The sequence below is a fragment of the Rattus norvegicus genome, chromosome 8 (genome assembly GCF_021556685.1).
Source record: "Rattus norvegicus strain SHRSP/BbbUtx chromosome 8, alternate assembly SHRSP_T2T, whole genome shotgun sequence".
Lineage (NCBI taxonomy): Eukaryota > Metazoa > Chordata > Mammalia > Rodentia > Muridae > Rattus > Rattus norvegicus.
The window spans coordinates 105331350-105353559 of record NC_141541.1 but is presented as its reverse complement, the minus strand read 5'-3'; the positions used below and the strand labels follow the sequence as shown (position 1 = coordinate 105353559).

Below are 22210 nucleotides of genomic sequence, written 5' to 3'. Positions count from 1 at the left end.
ATATATAAAACAGAAACAGACTCAGGGCAGATACCAAAGATGTCAGGTCATGGGAGCTGGCCTCAAGTCCATTCTTCCTCATTAGACTATTTTCTTACCAGCCCTCTTAGTTACTATTGCTAGGAAGAGTCACTATGACCAAGGCAACGTTTAAAAAGATGCATTTAATTGGAAACTGGCTTAGAGTTTCAGAGAACTAATCTATGGTCATCATGGTGGGGAGCACGACAGCTGGCAGGCATGGCACTGGAGAGGTAGCTGAGGGCTTATATCTGATTCACAAACAGCAGACCAAGTCTGGACTGGGCTTTTGAAACCTCAGAGCCCACCCCCAGTGACACACCTCCTCTAACAAAGCCAACATCCTACCCCTTCCTAAACAGTCTGCCAACTGGGAACCAAACATTCAAATATAGGAGCCCATGGGGGCTATTTTCACGTAAACTACCATGTCAGCCAATAGATGTTTACTAATTTCTGTAGAAAGGCCAAGTTTTTATTAGTGGGTCTGTCCATGTCCAGTCAGCACTCAGGAGTAAATGGCTTTAATTATTGTAATGCCATGGTTGTATGATTCAAGAGCTGGCAGGACTGTGCCCCCTCATTTCTCAGAGAATTGTTTTCTGTTCCTTCTTTTACTTCTGTTTCTTCTGAGTTTACTTTTCCAGATAAACTCGAATCAGTTATGGTTAAAGTCCTATTGGTATTCTGAGATCGCACTGTGTTTAGACATTGTTCGGGGGTGGGGGGGGGTAGTTGACTATCCAGTCAGTGAGCATGCCCATCCAGACATAAAATGCACCTCCTTTTTCAAGCTCTCAGTTACAGCCTTCAGTCTGTTTACATCGTTACTCCTAGGAGTATTAGGCAATCCCTGTCCTGTTTATCCCTAGGTGGTTCATCTTTGTGTTTTTATTGCGAAAGGATTCCTACTTTCTGTTATATTTCCTAAAGCGTTGTTTATCTCAGAAGGAAGCAGACCCAACCAGTCTAATGAACTGCCTCTCTCAATTCTCATTCCCTCAGTAAAGCTGTCTTGGGGCTCTCTAGGGTGGTCCAGGCATGATGTTGTATTGTCTATAGATAATGACAGTTTGTCTCCCTCCTCTTACCTAACTGCCTAGATAGACTAGAACTAGATAAAGGTAGCGTTTATGGAAATCGTCGTATTGGTCTTCGATGACCAAATAATACATCACTATTTGGTTATACTGTAATTTCAGTGCCCTGTACTTTGTACACCGAGGTCGTTACTAACTTCCCTTTTTATAAATAGTATTGTCCAGAATGCTTTTCTAGTACCTGTTCTGTCCACTGAATTCATTTCAGCATGGTAAGTTCCCTAGAAGTAAAAAATACTAAGCCAAAGACGGTGAACCGTTTTGAGATCGTCAGTACTGAACGCTACCTGATGTTCCAGAAGAGTTTTCTGTACTCTGATTTAAAGCATTCACTTCAGAGCATCTGAGGGTAGCTAGTCTGCTGCAGAAACTCAGGACTGGGGAGCATTTCCGTAGAGGGAATTTATAACCCATGAGGTTCACTTACTTGTTTTGTCGGAACAGGGTATTGTCGTGAACTTACGGTTAGTGAAGAACAAGGCCTGGCATCAGAACCCGTTCAAGTCCTGCTCCCTGGTTTTACTTGAGCTAAGGTCTAAAACACATCACCTCAGTCAGCCTCCTTCCAAGGGTCTCCTTCTGTCAGGGACAGGTATGAAGTACACAGTGGTCAGACATGTACCCAGCAATGTCTCTCTCAGATGTGCTGTCTACATGCAGTGGCTCCTGTGGCTACCTCTGAGCTGTACTCCCTCTTCATGATTTGCTGAAGATGTCTCATGAACTTAGCCACATGCTCCCAGGATGTGGAAGCTCCCTCACAACCCTCATCTGCTCTTGCTTCACAGAAGCAGAGAGGCTGTGAGTTTAATTGAAGTCCCTCTGAATTCACATGACCAGTAACCGCCCCCCCAACACACACACACACACACACACACACACACACACACACACACACACACACACACACACACACACTAAAAAGACCTTACTTAGAAATGAAGTCATTGTAGTTGTAGTGAATTAAGATGAGATCACTTGGGAGGACCTTAATTTCTGGACTGGTATTCTCAGGAGACAGGGAAACACACATGGGTAATGAAGACAGAGGCCAGAGACCAGGAAGTTGAATACACCAGCTACACTCAACACATACAGTTGGTGAGTGACTAGAAGCTAGGGACTAGGCACAGCCTCAGAAGATGGTGATCTTGGCCAGGCCTTGACCTTAGACTTTGGGTCTCCAGAGCTGTGACCACACATCTCTGTTGTTTAATGTTTAATGTCTCTGTGCACCAGCCTGTGACACTCTTTTGACATCATCAGGAAATCAGCCTGTGGGGTTTATATGTAATCTCTCTGAGCAAGGGGGTTAGATGAATAAGCAAGATGGCCAGAAGAGGTGAGACCCGGGGTCGGTCGGGTATAGGTGGAGAGAGAGGAGAGTGTGGACTGAGTCTCTCAAGTTCCTGGTAACCCTCCGTGTGGCTAGTGCCTAGGAGAAAGGGGAAAGAACCCTGGGTACTCATGGTACTTGGAAAGCAACCACATTGTAGTCTGCTCCTGACTACTATGGTGTAACCCCAACGGAAGTCCCTATGAAGTGGTCAGGACCCACACAGGAGCTGCTCCTCCTCCTCCTCCAAGGCCTGTACCTATAATAGCTTGCCGTAGGTCAAGGGCACCAACTTAGAGCAATACTACCCAGAAGTATATGACAGTGCAGGTGAACCTGATAGCCCAGTTCTTGTCCTTTGGAGATGGCTACATCCCCTACTGGCTGCCCCTGATATTCTATAATTCCCAGGGCCAAATAGCCCAAGGGACCACCCTTCCTTGTTTCTCCTCAGCACTCTAGACCCTTAGTCTAGGAGATTGGGGAAAATTTGACCAAGAAAATCCAAGGAACCCTGATAGCAGGACCAGAGACTGGCCTCTTGGTTTCTATGGCAACACATACACTTTTAGATTTGGGGATACCAGCCTGACCTCATTCATTCTGTAGCTGCGACAGAGGCTTAAGAGTCCAACTGTCTATCTGGGCCATGTTAGTTCTGGAACCTCAGTCAAATTCCTCAGCCATCCCAGACCCCCGTCTCAGTTCTAAAGTAGAAATAACAACTCACACCGATATAGTTCTCCTGAGGCGTAAACATCGTAACAGTCATAGACTGCCAGCACCGGGCCAGCAACCTTAGGAGGTGATCCCTGCTAAGGACGCTTGGAGTAACTCACTTGCTATTTTCCCCCAAGTGATGGACATGTCAGCCCTTCCCACCATTATGAATATAAATAAAGCTATATTAAGAAAAAGCTAGACAGCTAGCCTCTTGCTGAACACAAACTGTGTCAGTAGTACACATCTTAAGTCTTAAGTCAGCCTTCATGGCCTCACACTGTTCATTTCCACTCCCTGCTGTGGCTCACTGGAGACACCTCAGGGTCTCCCTCATGCTTAGAAGGATGCTTGCCAATTCACCCCCCCCTGAGCCCTGTGATCCATGGATACTCCTCTAGACATGTCTTGGGGCCTTGTCAGCTAGGCATTGGAGCGCCTGGGCTCTCAGGTGACTTATCTGACCGTCTAATTCCTGCTTCCTCGTGATTCATTCATTCCCTCATCAAATGGCAGGAGTTGGGCAAGGCATGTGTAGTAGTTTGAATGAAATGTCATTTGCCCTACCCCACCCCGCACCCCCACCCCAGTCCCAGGCATTCGAATACTTGGTCTTCAGTTACCGGCTCTGTTTGGAGAGGCTTAGGAGGCATGGCCTTGTTGGAGGAAGTATGGCCACTGGAGGTGGACTTTGTCCAGTATCTCTGCTTCCTGCTTGCAGTTCAGGATGTGAGCTCTGGTGGTTAAGAGCACTTGCTGCTCTTCCAGGGGTCCTGGGTTCAGTTCCCAACACCCACATGGTGACTCATGACCACCTTTCTATAAAGGGATCTGGTGCCCTCTGCTGGCATGCAGGTGTAGCTGCAGCAGAGGACTCCTATACATAAAATAATTTTTTTTCCCCAAAATTTGTGAGCTCTAAGCTTACTGTTCAAATCGCCACACCTGCCTCCTGCCGTGCTTCCCCACCATGACGGTGATGGACTCACCCTGTCCCTCTGGGACTGTAAGCCCCAAATAAACCCTCCCTTCCCCGAGTTGTCTTGGTCACGGTGCTTTTTCATACAAACAGGAAGGTAGCTAGTACAAAGGCGTGTCTGGGTAGAAAGACCAAGGGATCAGGGTTAGGACAGAGCTTGAGAACAGGTGACAGCTTGAAGTGGCCCACACAAGTGAAAAGCACAGTCACTGCCTAACAGAGTGCGCGTCACTGAGTGTATGCTTCACGCCAGGCACCGTTGGCACCCAAGGAAGAAACTTAGCAGGGAGTTACTTCTGTGGTGGGTAGCATGTGGGAGAAATGGTGGTGGTGGTGGTGGTGGGGTGACGGGAGTCTGGTCTGTCCTGAGACACCGAGGAGGTTTAGCTAGTAAGAGACTGTTGAATGGGAGGGGGAGAGACAAGTTCTTCACAGTAGAAAGACGAGCTTTGGCAAAGGCCCTGAGGTGAGATGACAGGACTGAGGCTGTGGCGGTGGGTGGCATGCAGGGAACATGGCGGGAAGCAGTGCTTCCCAAATGCCAAAGCCAGCCTGCCAGAAGTAAAACCTTCAACTCGGAAGAGTTTTCACGAGGATACGTTAGGGGAGGAGTGGGACTGTATGCATTAATACTGCTCAGGACCAGGCACGGCACCTCTGAATGCCTGTGGTCACAGTGGCTGCCCAAGGAGAGCTCCGGTTGGCACAGCTGTTGTCCAGGTTGTCCCTGTCCACGGGACTCCAAGGTTCCCCACACCCTCCTGCCCAAAGCCCCTGTATCCTGTCAGCCTGTGCTCAGTGCCGTTGGCCCCACTCTTGGTCTAGCTCCTCAACTGTGACACAAAAGAAGGATTCCATCTTCCATCTCAGCCTCTATCAGATGTGGTCATGTCCAAAAGGAAGCCAAACCAGAAATGTCCCCAAGTGGTTGTGCATGCCTGTCCTGCGTGTTACTTAAATCTCTTTGACATCTCTGTCTTCCCATGATCAAAGACTACAACCACTGTTTGCTACAAGGTTTTAGAGTCCCCACAGGTGTCAAAGAGCAACGTCTGAAAGACAGCACGTGGCAGAGGGTACCAGCATACATGCTTTGAGCCCATCCAGTCTTAGTCCAGCCTGCTCTTCCAAAATGCAGTTAATCCTGAGCAGGATGCCACCGTGGAGGAAACCACACCCCTGGAGCAAGTCACTAAGGACAGATTTCTCTGAGCTGTTCAGGTCAGGCACGAGTGGCCATAGCGGGGCCCTAACTAAGGAAGCGTGGACACAGCTACAGATTTATTTACTCATGCCTGCTAGAGTGGCTGGGAAAGTTCGCCCGGCCTTGGAAGGAGCTTGCAGTCTACTCTGCAGTCTGTTAAGTCTTCCCAGAGGCTCTCTGAAGTTCAAGATGAGCGGCTCACGTAGATCCTTGTGGTTACCTGCCTCCTGTTTCAGTCAGAGTAGAAGCACCAAGAACATGAGAAGATGAAGCCAGAGGGGGGCCCAGCCCACCGTTGCCCCACAGTCTGACTACCTGCCTCCAGGGAGAGAGCAAGGACCTTTTAGGATAGTCGTGGGAGGCCCTCTGGAGAAGTAGGACGCAGCCCCCTCAGAAGTCACGCAGAGCAAGGCGCGGCACCAAAAGTGACCTTTTCCCCTTGTAATGCTGAGCCGTCCAAAATGGATTCAGTTATGTAGGGGGGTTGTTTTTAAGATGAGGGCACAGGCATCTTAGAAAATCCCCACCCAAAGAGATCAAGCTAAAAATACACTGGTCACTCAAGATGAGAGCTGATCAGGAAAATCCAGTGGTGGTTGAAAGGACCTTTTCTCCTGCAGCTCCAAGTAACTGTGGTGTCGGTGAAATAAATAACCCTGGCGTTAAGTAGTAAGCCTCACCCAGAAGGGAATGATTAGCTACTGAGTGAGGGGTACAGGCAGTGAGGGCCGTCGGCTTGTTGATAGAACCAGTCTCTGTGGACGCAGGGTTACGGGGTGGCCCTTGTGCAGGCAAACATGGTCCTGGGGTAAAAGATGCTCCAGGCACACCAGACAGGAGCAATGGCTAGAAGGCCAGACAGCCTTCACTTCTTGGGGGAGGGGAAGGAATAGAGTCTGGGAGGACGGAACTTGTGGGTAGATTCCATGAGGGGAGTCTGCTGGAGCCAGCCAGTGACCCGGACACTGCCACTCTGTGGACAGCTCCTGGGTGGTTCCCTCTGACTGGTCGAAGAAGCTTCTTTGAGGCCTCCCAGGCACAGCCCAAGTCTGCATGGCCCTGGTGTCTATTGCTTTTGGCAGCTGAGGGTCTGCAGGTCCGTTAGAGGTGATGGCGTGGCAAGGCTGAAACGCTGCCAGGTCCCGTGGCCCACACGCCGGTGGCCGGTGTCAGGCGGGCCATGCTGTCTGTGGACCTCACTGCCCAGCCCTGGGCAGGCTCGTGAGGCATCGTTGGTGCCTACACAGGCTGCATGGCTGGCCCAGCACAAGCGAGCCTTTGTAGCCCTGGTTTATGAAACCAGCCGCATATTTCTCCGTCGCTTTATGAGGTGCTAGCTCTCCCCATGCAAGCTGGGGAAAATAAAGCGTCACATAATTTGTATGGCTACAGTTGAGGAGGTCTGAAGTGAACCAATGCTCTCCTTGCACAAGTTCCTTGCCCCTGAAAAGGCCTTGTGGCTCTGGGGGGAGGGGCAGACTCAGGATTTCACCCCTGGAGGGGACACCACAGAGGCAGCGATGACTGGGGGCAGAACTTGAGATGTTGTTAGCATCCGTGTTGCCAAAGCCAACTTCCCCACAGGTGACGCCCTTTTACCTTTTAAGAGGTCCACAGGGAACCGGGTAGGGATGCTCCCACAAAGTTTAGCACAAGGTAGAGAGTATTCTAGAAGGGCTGTGGCAATAAAATACCTGGCAGGGAGGGCTTTGGCCTGCAATTGAAAAGGATTCGTCTCCTGAGGTGAGTCTGTGGACTGCCACAGTGAATACTGGCCTCCCAGAGAATCCTCTCATCTCCTGTCTTTACCTGTCATTTGTTGGGTGCTTCCTGTGCTACATCGAGTATTTCACTAGGCACCCACTTGCGTTAATCCATCTGAGGTTTACTGAACACTTCCCATGTTCCTCATGAGAGCCTGTGTATGGGGCCTGCCGTGCAGAGGTATGCTTTGAGCTCAGAAAAGAGCAGACACAGAGCTAGTATCTGGCAGAGCTTCCCCACTCGTTGACAGGATTAGAAAGAGGGCCACAGGGCAGGGACTGAAGATGCAGTGTGGGGCCCTGGGTTCAATCCCCAGCATGGAAATGGGAGAGGAAGGTTAGTGAAGAATCGATACGGGAATCTTGTATAAAATTCCAATTACAATTCAGTCTTTTGATACTAAAGTCATACTCAAATTGATCGTAGTTGTAGATTCTTACTACCCTTTGAGCTAAAATCAAAGTACATTTGCATGAGAGCAAATCCAAAATGTCCACTTGGATAACATTCCATGGGAGGTAACTCCTCACTGCCACCTGGTGGCATTGCTTTTGCATAGCAGGGGATGTAAGCAAAGACTGCTAGACTTCAGCCTGGGGCCAATAGAAGAAGAGACTCTAGTTTGAAGCTGGAGCCCAAAGTCCCTGTCAGTGTTGTGCCCTGGCCACAGTAGCAGAGGCAGGCAACCCCTTCAGTTTCCTAGGTGGCAGATTCTTAGTTATGCAGCTCTTTGTAGACTGATCTCTCTGGAGTCTTCCTTCAAGCTTGGAGCTCCCTTGATTTTTCATTTCCTTCCTATGTCACAGTGAACATGAAGGAAAATGTTCAGATGGGCTTTGAGGCTCAGGTGATGAAGGCTTAGAACGTTTTCACAAGTTCCTAACCCCTTCCTGAAAGTCACACTAACTCTTCCAATGAACGGTGCCCTGGGGCTGGTCCTCCTCTGCTGTCCTCTGATCCCAGACCCTTACCTCACTTTGCATCCCACGCCCATTGTGATGGTTGGTCTAGACAGTCAACCTGACCAGATGGAAAGATACCTAGAATTCACAGAGCTCTGTGAATTCCAAACAGGACTGGTAGAGCAAGTGGAAGGGAAGGCCATCTAAGCAGATCACTATTCAATAGGCCCAAGGCTAGGCTGGAACAAAAGGGGTAGAGAAAGCTAATAGACAGCCCCACCCTTCTTGAGCCATTCATTGTGTCTATTGCTGGTTCACCTCAGACTCTGGTCTTATAACACAGACACATAGGCAATGAGTATGCCCGCCTGTAGAGGGCAGAGAGGAGATGCTACCATACTAGATCAGACTCACTGTGATTGTAGAGTTCAATGTCAGGGTCTAGAGCAGCCTGGCACAGTGGGGGATGTTTCTTTCTCTTATAAGGAACAGAACACCTAACCTGGAGAGCCACGGTTAAGAAAGGAAATGGTTGTGTTTTCTTGAAGACTCGTGCTACGCTAAACCTTGTTCCGGCCCCTGTGTCTGACTTCAGTGTCTCTGCTGGTGTATTTTTTTCTCTCTGCTGTATCTCCAGATGGTTCTGGTCTCTCCTCCCTTCTGGTTCATGGAGGCGGCTTACTGAGCTTTAAGCTACCATGTTCTCAAACTACATAAAATAGCATGTCCCAAGCAAATATGGTGTTTCCATATTGACCTTAGGCCTCCTGCCCCAGAAGCCTGTTCAGCATGGTTGGGATCAAATCCCCAAACAACTCTGAGCCCTAAGGAACCTCAAGTTTGCATCAGCATTGTCCAATGTAAGTTCTATAGTGCACGCTGATTGGGTCCCTTCAGTCACATGGCCACCCTGAACCAACCCCTGTGGTCGTGGCATTGGAATGTGCTGGTTTGCTCAGCTCCATCCAGAGCTGAGAGGAAGTCGAACCCAAGTCATCCTTGAAGGCATCTGCAGGTGTTTTACCCAAAGAGAGGAAGCAGCAGGCAAAACTCACAGAAAACCATCAGTAACCGACATAAGAGTTAGCAGGATAGGAGTTTGTAAGTGGTTTACATTTTATATAAACCACAGTGAAAATCTAGGCTGTCCTTGGCAGTGTCATTCATTCATCAGGAAGGTGGCTTCTGTGGTAGAGTTCGTCTGTGTTCTGTAGCCTGCCTCCGGCTCTCCTGGCTGTCAATTTGAACAGTCTAGTTGAAGACACATCCCACTGGTATCCTCACTTAGACACCTAGGAGGGAGGGATTTCCTGAGGCTTGTGAGTTCCCCCCAGAACACCAGAACCCCATCCTAGAGCTCATGGTCATCCTTCCACTCCCTCTCTTGGTCCCCTGATGGGAAGTGAAGGTTCGTGTTCATGAATAGTGGCCTCTCCTACTGCTCTACCCCAGTGTCGAAGAGTCCAGATAGAGTGGAGTCTGCTGATTCAACCCTAGCTACTCAGGAGGCTGAGGCAAGAGGATCACATGGATCAGGGCCACCACAGATACAGACAGAGTGCCAGACTGGCCTGTATAACTTAGTGAGACCACATCTCAAAATAAAAACTAAGAAAGAAGTCTGGGGGTGTAGCTCAGAGATAGAGCACTTGCCTAGCACTGAAAGAACCATGAGTCCGATTTCCACTACTAGAAAAAGAAAAATCCCTACACAGGGTCTAGGTGACTAGGTTCTTAGAGACTCTGGGTTGAGGGACTTGTCCTAAAGGTGGGGACTACAAACGATCCGGGTCTTAGTTGAGTCACGTAACCGATTAGGTTATAGAAACCAGGAACCTCGGCTTGGTGGTTCTTTCCCAGGGATGGCTGGTTACCACAGGCAGCAAGCCAGGAGGCAGCTGAAGCGAAGACCCACCACCTTCCCATGGGCGTTCTACTAATGAATCAGCACCAGCCGGCAGACCAGTGAGAAACCCACAAGCCCACATCTACCAGGTTTAATTTCTGCTGGGGGCTGGGGGCTGGGGCCTGGATCGCTTCTTCCCCATGCTTTGCTCCGGATGTTAATAATCAACTAGCCTGGCATGCCAGTGAGGCCAGAGGTGGGGTGAGAGCAGGAGCCCTGGGGTTTGGGTGGATGATCAACCAGAGAAGCAACGGAACCAGTGAATGTGCTATCTGAACAGAGGATTGTCTCTCCAACTAGCTCTCGGTTCAAAGGCCACCAGTGCTCATACAGAGGCCCTGCCTCAAAGAGTCCCCCGCTTACTGGGGCAGCCACCAAGTTATCACTGGTCAGATGAGCACTGATAAAGGGTAGGCAGTGCGGTGGAGAGAGAATGGCCTTTTGGGCCCCCGAGAGAGAATTGCGGAGGGACCCACGGCAGGAATACTGGGAGGAGCATTGAAGAGATTGTTAGGTAGAGAAAGCCTTGAAAGGCCTGTCAGAGGAGGGGTCACGGTGTATGGAGGCACAAAAGCCTACAGAGGCTTTAAAGAGTCCCTGCCGAGTGCCAGAGATCTGAGCTAGGGTTCAGGGAAGCTGAACTCCTGATGTAACTGTAACTGGCTCTTTACTCATCAAAACCTAGGAATCTGGACCTGGGTGAGTGTGTGTGTGTGTGTGTGTGTGTGTGTGTGTGTGTGTGTGTGTGTTAATTTCTTTTTTCCTTATTTAAATGCATCCATAAGGTTTAATTTAAACATCACAATCGTAAGTCTGCCCACTCCTGTCTTCAGCCACCTCCCCAGAGGCCACTGAAGCAATTGGATTTTTGTCTCTTCCTCTCAGGTATTTTCCACAGACACAGGCAACAGAGTACCGCACACCCTGAGTTGCACACCTCGGGGATGACTCAGCAGACAGAGAATCTCTGCCTTCCCTTTGCTCGACATCTGCAACGGTTTCCATTTAGAGCCCCAGGCTATGCATCAGGACCACCCCTCAGCCTCGGTTCTGTACCGGGAAAGGCAGCTCTTACACAGTAATAGGTGCAGAGCCAAGGTCACCTGGGTGTTTGAGGACTGAGCTAGGACTCAAGCTCAGACCTCTGCCTCTTATGTCCGCTCCAGGCCTGGCAGGTTTGTTCTCCGCCTCCTTGATCACAGTGTGTCAAACCATGAGCCAGAAAGGTGAGGGGTAAGACTGCTATTTTTTTTTTTTTTTAAGCATTGCAGGCAATAGGCTGATGTCACAACAACCTTCAGTGTAGAATTGTGATTTCAGGCAGCCTTGGTGGTTGTTTTGTTAACAACCATTTCTCCCTCTCTCCTCCTTCCTTCTTCTTCCTCTTCTCCCCACCTCCCCAGCAGCCCTGCTTCAAGCCTCAGCTCATCTTGGTCCCCATGTCTGGTCACTATGACAACAAGGGTCTTCCGTCAGAAAGAGGCCTTCCAGGTATTTTATTTTGGGCTTCAATTAAGCTGGCTGAAGGCTACGAGCAATGCAGGGAAGTGTGTTTTACTTACGGCCTTCGAGAGAAGCCAGGTGCTATTTCTAGCTCCTTAATCGGCGTTGCTAAATGGGGTCTTAATGCTAGTTCCCATGGTATCACGAGTTTTCATCACAGTGACTCCCTCTCCAACCTCACTCTCTCATCTCCCTCCTTAATGGGAAACACCTCTCTCTCTCTCTCTCTCTCTCTCTCTCTCTCTCTCTCTCTCTCTCTCTCTCTCTCTCTCTCTCTCTCTCGTGCTGGCAGCTGTCAGTAGGCCCCCAGCCTTTCTGGCCTGACATTCACTGGCCCTCTGCAGCCCAGCCTTTGGGAATATTTGTTCTGCTCTATCACACATCTATCAGGAATCTGAGTTCTCAGGAGGTCTATCCAAGGGTCGAAATTCTATCTCCAGACTCCGCCATCCTCTCCAGCTGCCCCATTAAAGCCAGAGGGAGGGACGGATACATGATTGACTATATTGAAGAAACATTAGCACTTTTGTGAGTGTCTAAAATCCTCCTCAATCGTACTTCATAAGTCAAGACAGATCACTCATTAAATCAAGGCAAGTTAAATGTTTTCCTATGCCTCGAGAAACTGAGGTTGGGACCAGGAAGTCAGTAAACATCCATTGTCATGTGCTGTTGTGAAACATGTGCTGTTCAGTTCAGTCCCTACACAACTCTTCTTTAAAGGAAAGATTAAGAAAAATGCTGTGTCAGAATTTCTGACCGTAGCATCCATTGTACAGTGAGTGCTTGAGACATGGTTCTCCTTGGGCCCTAGGTGTTGTGAGGAAGGAGCGTGGACTGCACGAACTGCAGCCAAAGCACAAAGGCATGGAAATGTTTCAGTTTGCCTGTACGAAACCAAGTCAGCAGTTCTCCCTGTTTCCTGCATGTTCCGTCCTCAGGGGTTCTTTGGGGCCTCGTTAGTCCTTGAGCAAGTTTTTGGAGTGATTCACACTCCTACAGTAAACGGGGCATTTGTAAAGGTCCTTGGAAAAGACAGGGCTTTCTAAGGAAACGAGGCTGCGTGCTCGCCCTGATTACCTCTAAAGAGTCTGCAAGTCGTCAGTGCTACCTTCATTCACATCCCACACCACGGAGCTGACGAGACAGATCCAAAGTCCTGTTCCTTGGAGGACCTTAGTGTCTTTCCTCACAGTGGGAACCTAGGACTCTACTGTCCAAAGCTGCTCCCCCATTAGATGCTACACTGCTCTGGATTCTCTTTAAATGCCATTGACAAAAGGCCCTGGCCCCCTTGGTGGAAGAGGCTCGACAACATTTCCACTGGTGGGGAGCCATGGTTCAGGACATTACAGGGCATGGCCACCGGGCTAAGACTTTCTCCTGGATGGTCATCCCCAGGGACTCCTCCCAGCCCAGAGGCTCCTTGGGTGTGGAGGCAGGACAGAACCTTCCTTACCTGAAAGTGAAGATGCTGAAGTGTGTAAAGAGTAGATGAGTTGGTTTGTCACGGGTTAAAGTAGCACCTGCCACAGGAGACGTGCCACGGGAGTGGGCTGCTGTTGTTGCCCTCACTGTTGTAGTGAGTCTGTGATGCGGCTGGTACACCTATCTCCAGGACTGTAACTAAACTCTCAGATGTGTCCTCTGCCACTCTCCTGAGCATCCTGTCAGTGACCCTGCATGGGTGTGTGGGGGGGGTGCCAGATTCTGTTCCCCTCAGTCCTCTGGAGTGGTCAATCGGGGCCGTGGTACTGGATCTGGCACAGCAGTAGGAGTTTGAACCAAGTCAGGCCAGAGGATACGCTGGCAGGATTCATCCAGGGCAGCTGCTGCAGGCCCTGGGCAATGTCTAACAAGATCAACAGGATTCTCAGTCTGGGCCACTTTGGGAAACTGGTTTTGCCACCACTTAATTAGAACATATGAAAAAAAGTTAATTTTCCCTGTCAATGTCCTTCCTGCCAAATACGTTTTGGCTCATAAACCATTAATGTCTGCCACACCTTCTCTGTAGTAAAATAAGAATAAGACGTCTTGGTCCGTGGGAAAACAGATGTTGCAGGCATTTTATAGCTAATATATTAGTTTTCTCGTCATTGAGTGGTGTCTTGTAGAGTTCAGGTCCTGGAGCCCTAAAAGTCCTGTCAGCACTTACTAAGTCTAGGTAAGCCAGGAGGTCGCACAGTCTCTCTGCTGGCATTTCCTCAGGGACCTGGTAACGGGGGCTCACAGTCCTGCTTGGAACCAAACGCTGGTCCCCTAGAATGTGCTCTTTGGTTGGCCGGGCCTTGCTGCCATTCTCCACAGCTGCTTTTCAGGATATACGTAGGAGATTCCCGGTCCTGTTGGGTTGAGATTTGCAGCTTCTGGCCTGTAATGGATGTGCCACTCGGGCTTATTTTCATTCATGCATCGGGCATTAACATTTTTGAAACTTAGCTAACACAAGGCATCACGAACTGGATGTTGTCAGAAGTAGAAACAGTCAGCGCCTCTGAAGCTGCTGATCCTTATTCTGCATCGTGGTCCTGGCGCACTGCACATCCTAATGAACAGAGCTCCTCGTTCGGTCCTGAACAGACACACGCCATTTTCCTCTTCTGGAGCTATCCCTCCCCAAAAGACTGGTTCTTCCTCAGCCTAATTGAATCTTTTGGCTGAAGGCGGGGAGGGGCAGGAGAACCAGCAGACCATATTGAAGAATCCAATTTACTCATCACTTTTGCAGAACTTAAGAAAAGCAAGCTTCCCCGTTTCCTCTGGGCCCGTTTCTGAGTTCACACTCGGAAAGGTCAAGTAAACACAGTAAATCCATTAGAAAGCCTTCATATTAAGGCCCTGGGGCTTATGTTCATTAGCAAGAGGCTAACATGGTAACATTTGCTAAATGGAAGGAAGTGTGTCTGACCTTGGCTGTTTGAACACAGAAAGCTAGCAGTTGTGAGCAGCACACCCCAGGCTGCTTCAAGAAGGACGAAAGACCCTTGTCGCTGGGCCTTCAGGGGAAAATGCCTCCGGTGGGGTCTAGATCCCACTTGGAACCTAGCAAATTGGACCCATTTGCTAACTATCTGACAGTGGGCAAAATCCTTTACTCTGAGTCAGTTGCTCTCTTGCCAGCCTGAGGCTAGGCTTGCCTGGGTTAGGTCCACCTTCCGTGCTTTCAAGGGTCTCTAATGCACAACCCACTAGATGACATCACCACATGAAGCAGTGTTGAATAGACAAGGCAAGGGGGCCTCTTGAGACTAGCTAGCCACTCTTCAGGGCTGGAAGGCAGATTGCTTTTACACACACACACAGAATCTCAAGTCAGATACTGAGCACTACTCAACTGTGGCCTTGAGCTAGCTGCATGACCCCTCTCGGCCTCAGTTTCTTCATCTGTAACTGGGCCCACAGAAAGCACGGCCTCATTGGGTTGTTGTGAGAATTAAATACAATGAGGGATATAAAGCACAAAGACGTCCCGTGACCTGGGAGGTGACCTGGGAGGTGCTGTGCGAGCCTCACTATAGCTCTTTGTATTATAACTGTTGCCAGAAATTGAGTTCAAGAGCCCAGCCAACGGACTTGAGGATGTCAACAGTCGTGGGCTTCTCCAGGCGTCATCTGGCTCCTAAAACCACAGCAGGCTGGTAGATAGGGTTGGTGACTCCAGTCACAGAGCTGCTGAGTTCTGGTTCTCCCACACATTGGCCGTTCTAGCCTGCTCGGACGTGTTTAGATCAGTGTTTCTCAACCCGGGGCTCCCACCCCCTTTGTGGATGGACCGTCTTTTCCACAGGGGTGGCCTAGTAGATGTCTACAGTACAATTCATAACAGTAGCCAAGTTACTGTTAGGAAGAAGCAACGAAAATGATTTTATGGTTGGGACCCTCACAACTGTATCGGAGGGTCACATGCAGCATTTGGAAGGATGAGAACCGCTGGTTTAGATAAACAATCTGTGGTTTTCAGCACAGGCATTACGCTACCAGACATTCCCTACCTTCTACACCAGCTGCCTCATTTTCTGCTTTGGTCCCAAGGACACTGGCTGCCCTGAAATATTAATAGCTGTCATTGATCGAGTGCCACAAAGTCCAGGACCTTCAGTAAGTACCTGGACTCTCTGCCCCTTACCTGGTCCTTCCACCGCTCCCCGTGAAGCAGGGAATTACACTGTTTTACAAAAAAAAAAAAAGGCGGCCAGTTGTTTCAGGCCTGAACTCAACTTAGGTTTGAACTCCGGGTCAGAGCCGTTCCTCCATTGTAGTAATGCCTCTCCCAGGCAGTGCCGAGCTCTGTTCTGGCAGGAGTGACTTCATTATTACTCATTAGCTAGAATTAGCTGCAATTCATCTTCTGGCCAAGCTCTTGTTTGAGTTAGAGCAGGACTCTAATTCTCTTGTACGGTTTTGCTCTCTCCTCATTGCTATTTTTAACTGAACTTCTGATAGCGACAGAGCACATCTCATACGTGCCGAGTCCCCCGGGTCGTTTCCCTCACTCAGCCGTGACCTTACTCATAACCACTGTCACTGCCAGTCCCCTGCCCTGCTCTCTTTTGTCCTAACTTCCTTATTTATTTGCTTATCAACTCGTTTGAGATTTAATGTGCATGCCCGAATTCACCACCCATACTCAGAACTCTGACAACCAAGTGCCTCTGTATCTATTTCTGTTCCTTCCTTCCCACACTCCCCTGCTGCATGGTGGTGGCTGCCTTTTCTGTTTACTCTTTCTTTGGCCCTTTCCTTACTGATTTTCAGCATCCCTGTGTACAGCTACAAGATTCTCTGTTTAGTTTGTCTGTTTGTCTCTTCCTGCATCAGGACCACTCTGGATTCATGGCTACAGCATTGACTAACCTCCCATTTAGTAGACCGGTCTGGCTGCCCCAACATGCCTCATCCTTCTAGTACGAAAACAGATGCACCCTGGGAATGGGAACCCCATTCCTGAGCCCCACCCCCACCCGTAGCACCAGCTGTCTCTGAGAGCACAGCCCCTGCCCCTTTCCCAGGGTGGGCATATTTATCTTAGTATCTGCTGGGTAGCAAATAGCCCCCAGGATGTATCAGAAGAAGAAACCTGGAGGGCAGTTTCCCTCTCCCCGTGTGATTAGGGATGTCCTTGCCCAAGGCCAGCACATCCAGCTACCCAGCAGCTCCCTGCAACAGGACCCAAGCGTAACTATTTCATCTGAGTCAAAAATCACCCCTGTATGGGTTTGTAAAATTGGCACAGTACAGTACAGCTGTTTGCCAGAAGGAAGGTAGGAAGGTTCTGCCAGACACCCCCCCTCCCCGTGTGTGTGTGTGTGTGTGTGTGTGTGTGTGTGTGTGTGTGTGTGTGTGTCCTCTTCCACCTTGTTTGCAACAGATCTGACTGGCCTGTGAGTTCCCAGCCGTCTTCGTCTCCCCTTCCCACTAGGTGTGTTGGGATTACAGATGAAAGCTACCACAACCAGCGTACACAGGCTCTAAGCATCTGGCCCTAACGCTTGTGCAGTGATCACCGAGCATCAACAAAGGACAACGTCCTGTCGTCGTTAGTATTCATTGCCTGCCCTGAAGTGCTTCAGTGCCTTTTATAGATAGGAAGGCTCACTTAAGCTGCTTCTGCCCCCCAGAACCTAGGCTTCTCCATCTTACTGACCTTGTAGTTTCCAATAAGACTAGGCAGCAGGGTTCCTGCCTGTAGGAGCCACAGTTCATCAAGGAGGAGATAACAAAAAGCGATTCGGTATGGACTCAAGAGCTGAGGGTTGGATGGGAGCCCGGGATGGGGACAACAGATTCCCTCAAACTCCTACTTAGGACAAGGTCTGCAAGTAAGGCAGAGTACTTCATGAGGTTTGTCTCAGAATTCTTGGACTTGGTCATTATGATGATGCTGGGCTTGCTGGGGGTGACATGGGGAGGACAGAAGCAAGTTGGAGCTGTTTGAGAGGGCATCATGGACACCTGAGACTGCTTGCTTCATGGTGGAATCAGGAAGAGACCAAAGGGCTCAGAGTAAACACAGAAACTGAGAACACAGGCTCATAGAAAGAGGATGACAAGGGGCTCAGGGGTGACAACCCACAGGGTTTCTCTGAAGGCCCTGGTATTTGGGCTTAAAGTATAGGGATCCACCCAGTTCTAAGGAAGGGACTGGGTACAAGCATTTGACTCTTTCAAAGAATGTGGTGATCTCTGCAGGGCACACTGGCCTGCAGAGCAATGTTTAAGGGCTGTCTGGATGCAACATGTCTGTGTGAACCCCCGGATCCTGCATCTTAAGGCCCCATGTGAAGCCCATACAGATGACTTGGCAAAGCTAATGAGGGTCCCAGCCTAGAGCCAGGGTAGAGGTCCCAGGTCACAATGGCCCTAATGTTATCAGAGTAGGAGCAAAGCAAATATTGAGTTGAGGAATGTCAACATGAACAGCAGTTGGAGAGATTCACCAAAGAATGATGATGTTGAATTAAGAATAGCAGGGCATTCCGCGGGAAGGCTAAAGCTGTATAACGTATGGGTGATATGGCTAATTTCAGACAATCATCCTTGCCTATGATGTCTCTGCAGAATTTGAGGCTGGGTGAAGTTGTGGTGGCCTTTGTATGAGGTGACACTTCTGGCGAGTCCTTTTGTGCACAGCTCTTGTTAGCAGCCACATGCACAAGGCAGCCTCCCGCTTTATTTATTTCGTTTTGTTAGGACTCGGCAAAGGGACTTCACTTAGATTCTGACAACCTTCACAGTCCTCATGTCATCCCTCCCTCCCAGGACAGAAACATCACAAAAGCAGCAGAAACACCGCCACTGATCGTTCTGATCAGAATTTAGGAGAGTAGAAGGAAACATGCACATGTTTAGAATTTCTTTCATTTCAAAAACTGGTTTTCTGTCTCTTCCCAGATATCCATGACACGTTTTGTTAGTAGAGAGATGTCAGGTTTGCTGTTGAAAGTGTCTGGCTTTGGCTGTGGACTGAGGAGAGGCTGAAGCTGGTTTACGTTTACCTCTGGTACAGGTCTCTGCACCCCAGCCCAGCTCTCTGAAGCAAGCAAAGACTATTCATCCCCCCCCCACCCCAAATCCAAACCACGCTCGTCCACTTAGAGATTGCGTAGAGTCCATCATAGCCAAGATCACAGCCGGCAGGATATGGCTACCGTCCCCAAGAGCCCAGTCCTCCTCACACTTGAATAATTCTAGTGGATGGGGAGGAAGAGAAGGCTCAGCCATGAAGAGAACTCACTGTTGCTCTTCCAGAGGACTTGGTACCCACATGATGGCTCTCAACTCTCTGTAACTCTAGTTCCAGTACCTTCTTTTGGCCTCCCCAAGCACCAGGAGTGCACAGATAGACACGCAGGCAAGACACCTGTGTGTGCTGGGTATCACCTCATTTTCTTGATGAAAAGCTAAGCAGGTAGCACCCAAGTCTTCTAAGATTGACTTTTAAGGACATCCCTCCAATGCTTTCCCATCCGCCTTCGATGGTCTAACACTCACCTCGTGACTTACACCGTGCACTCACGCATCATGGTAGGCTGGCGGCTTAGCTGCCGCGCAAACACCTAGGCCCTATGTCAGTCCCGTGAGGCGAATGGGACCGCTGTCTTCTTTATTCTCCACTGGCCTGTTTGAGCTACCAGCCCTGTTCCTGTCCTCAGCTTCCCTGCCTCCCTAATTCACGTCTATTTTCTCTGCTTGTAAGATTGCCCAGCCTCGTGTGCTTACAACACTCCTACCCATCCTTCAAAACCCTATTCGGATTTCTATCCTCGAAGCTTTCTGGCAACTGCCTACTTTCCGTCCCTGTGCTCTCAGGAATTCTTTCATATATTTTTTTTTAATATTTTTTTTCTTTTTTTTTTTCGGAGCTGGGGACCAAACCCAGGGCCTTGCGCTTGCTAGGCAAGTGCTCTACCGCTGAGCTAAATCCCCAACCCCAATTCTTTCATATATTGTTAACACTTTTAAAATAAGTCACTTGCTGATGCTGGAGAGATGGTTCAGAGGGTAAGAGGCTGTTCTTCCCAAGGACTAGGGTTTAATTCCCAGCACCAACATGATAGCTTCTGTTCCAGGGAATCTGACACCCTCTTCTGGCCTCTGTAAGCACAAGGCTAACACATGATACACAGCTATACGTGTAAGCAGAACACTGTGTATGCAACATTAAAAACAAAAACAAAAACATTCATTTACTTACAAATCTTAGGTTTTGAGGAAATCCCAGACCACACGCTCACCTCCAGGGCTGACTCTGACCCTGGCTGAGTTGTCTCTGTATCCCTAGGCTTGGTTACCACAGGACCTGAAAGAGGAAAGTATTAACATGCTTATCTGTAGTGGGCCTGTGTAACTTAGTAAACCGTATCCAGAGGTGACAGTGCACCGTGATGTGCATAGGAAGGTCAGAGGGCCGCTTTGGGGAGTGGGTTCCCTCTTCCTACCGTGTTGAGTCATGGTCTCATCTGTTTCCCATGTCTACATTGGAGTGCTGGGCTTACAGATGCCTCCTAGTGCATCTGGCTTTTTAAGTGGCTTCTGGGGATCAATACCAGGTTATCAGGTGTGTATGGGGAGCACTTTTACCCCTGAGCCACCTTCCTGACCCCTGGCGGATTTTAACTTACCTCCCCGCAACCTACCCTGAACTTGAGTGCTGTAAGAAAACATATCCTTCCACTGCCCTTAATAAACACTAGATGGAAAGTGTGTGGGTTTGAAAGAATCTTAGCCTGGTGGCATCTAACCTGTCTGCTTGCTTGTGTTGGGACGGGATCTGGCTATCTTGCCCGGGCTGGCCTTGAACTTCTGAGCTCAAGTGATCCTCCTGCCTCTGCCTCCTGAGTAGCTGGGACAAATCATCCTGTTTCTAAAAGGATGCCCCTTTCAAGCCACACATTCCACTCAGCACCCACCCTGGCCGTGGATGAGTTTGCTTCCACTATTCATCTATTTACCAGTTGTTCTAAATCTTGGAGTCCGAGCAGCTGTGTCTGCCTTTCACAATCGTTGCTGAGGGCCTCTTACTGTAAGCAGGCAGGGATGGCTCTCTAGTAGCAGGGAGCACTGAGCCTGCTCAGGGGCAAGGGTAGGTGCCGGGCCAGCGGGGCAGAGTGAGGAGGTCTGGGTACTCATGTTTCACTGTCTTTGCAGCTGAGCCTCTGCCGTTGATGGACCTATGCCGGCGATCCATCCGCTCAGCCCTGGGCAGACAGCGCCTGCGGGACATCGGCTCCCTGCCCCTGCCTCAGTCTCTTAAAAACTATCTGCAGTACCAATGAGCAGTGCTGAGGACCTGCTGTCACCTGTGGTCACACAGCTCCGGAGCATTGGGATGACATCACTGATTTGCTGCCATCAACCAGGACCAGGAGGCCACCAAGGGAACCAGAGTGTAGAGACCATTTCTTCCTCCAGAGAATGAATAAAACATTCAGTAGGAGATGGCGTCCGGTTCCCCACTGCAGACGGCTCAGGAAGATTGGCCAGTGGAGAGAAAATAGGTTCTGAATAATGAACGACGAAGTCAGGCCTTCACACTCTCCTCCCCGCCTGCCCCTGGCCAGGGCAGAGAGACCATCCTTCCATATTAAGACTCAGTACCACTTTGAGAGACGGGTCCAGGGCCCATAGCAGGGCTAAAACGCCTGGCCTTACCTCTCTGAGCTTGGCTTCCTCATCCCTTCCTGCCCTCTTGCCCCATGGATAGAGTTCTTTGGCTACCCCCCACCCCTCTATTCAGGGACACGAATCTGATGACTTGCCCCGGGGACAGAGCTTATTCTTGGCTATGTTCATTGTCAGTAGTGTTTGCATTTTGAAAGAGGAGTGTGGCAAAGGTGGCTTTCTCCCAAAGGTGCTAAGGAAGAGGGGAGCCTCGTGACACCAAGTCTGAGACACCGTGAGTACCCAGGGCTCTGGTGGCCATCATCAGGGTGAAGCCTGGCTGTCACAAAGCTTTCTCTGAGCAAATTATTTTTTCACTGCAGGAGACTTCCAGTTTGTCTCTCGTTTCCAGCGCACGTGTATGTGTGTGTGTGTGTGTGTGTGTGTGTGTGTGTGTGTGTGTGTATGTGTGTGTACATGTATGTGTATGTATGTGTGTGTTGGTGTGTGTATGTGTATACATGTGTGTGTATGTATATGTGTGTGTGTTGGTGTGTATATGTGTGTGTGTACGTGTGTGTGTGTGTGTGTGTGTGTGTGTGTGTGTGTGTGTGTGTGTGTGTGGCGCTGTTTATTTATCAGCTGGGGCCCCGTGGGGTGGCCTTGGGACTGCAAAGTGTCTCTGCAGTCTCTGCAGGACCTGAGACCTATCCTCTCACAGAATGCTGCTGCTGCTGCTGCTGCTGCCGCTGCTGCTACTGCCACCAGCGCCACCATTTGACATCTTTCGTGTGTTCCAGATACCCTCCACCCAGACTCGGTTTTAACTGGAAATCGTCACAGAGTGGGATACAAAGCCAGACAGCAGCGCAGCCTACACTTTAATGTGAATGTGACCTACAAGCAAGGGACATTTCTAATAAAGTTTGTCATTCTGTCCTTGAGCTGTGTGTAAAGTGTTCTTTCCTTCAACCTTGCTGGTCTATCCCCAGATCCACAGACATCAAACCTGGGTGTGCTCTACACACACACACACACACACACACACACACACACACACACACGCTGTCCACATATGAACCCCAACCCCAGAGATGTTGTAGAGACCAGGTCTGGAAGACACTCTGTCCCCAGGTTCAAAGACTACCGTACGCCCTGATGCTGTGAAGCCT

General features: G+C 49.6%; 1 protein-coding gene across 2 annotated transcripts in view; it reads left to right on the top strand.

Annotated features, from left to right (window-relative positions):
- Spsb4 (splA/ryanodine receptor domain and SOCS box containing 4) overlaps nucleotides 1-21982 on the top strand; it is a 73199-nt gene extending 51217 nt beyond the window's left edge. Inside the window, exons 3-4 of one of the 2 annotated variants that reach the window (XR_015626491.1) lie at nucleotides 20586-21333; nucleotides 21839-21982. Coding sequence is in view for 1 of the 2 variants with exons in the window: in NM_001106849.2 (NP_001100319.1) it covers nucleotides 20586-20713 (128 nt within the window). In the remaining variant the exon portion in view is untranslated. 2 annotated transcript variants of the gene reach the window in all.
- Nucleotides 21983-22210: the final 228 nt, after the last annotated feature.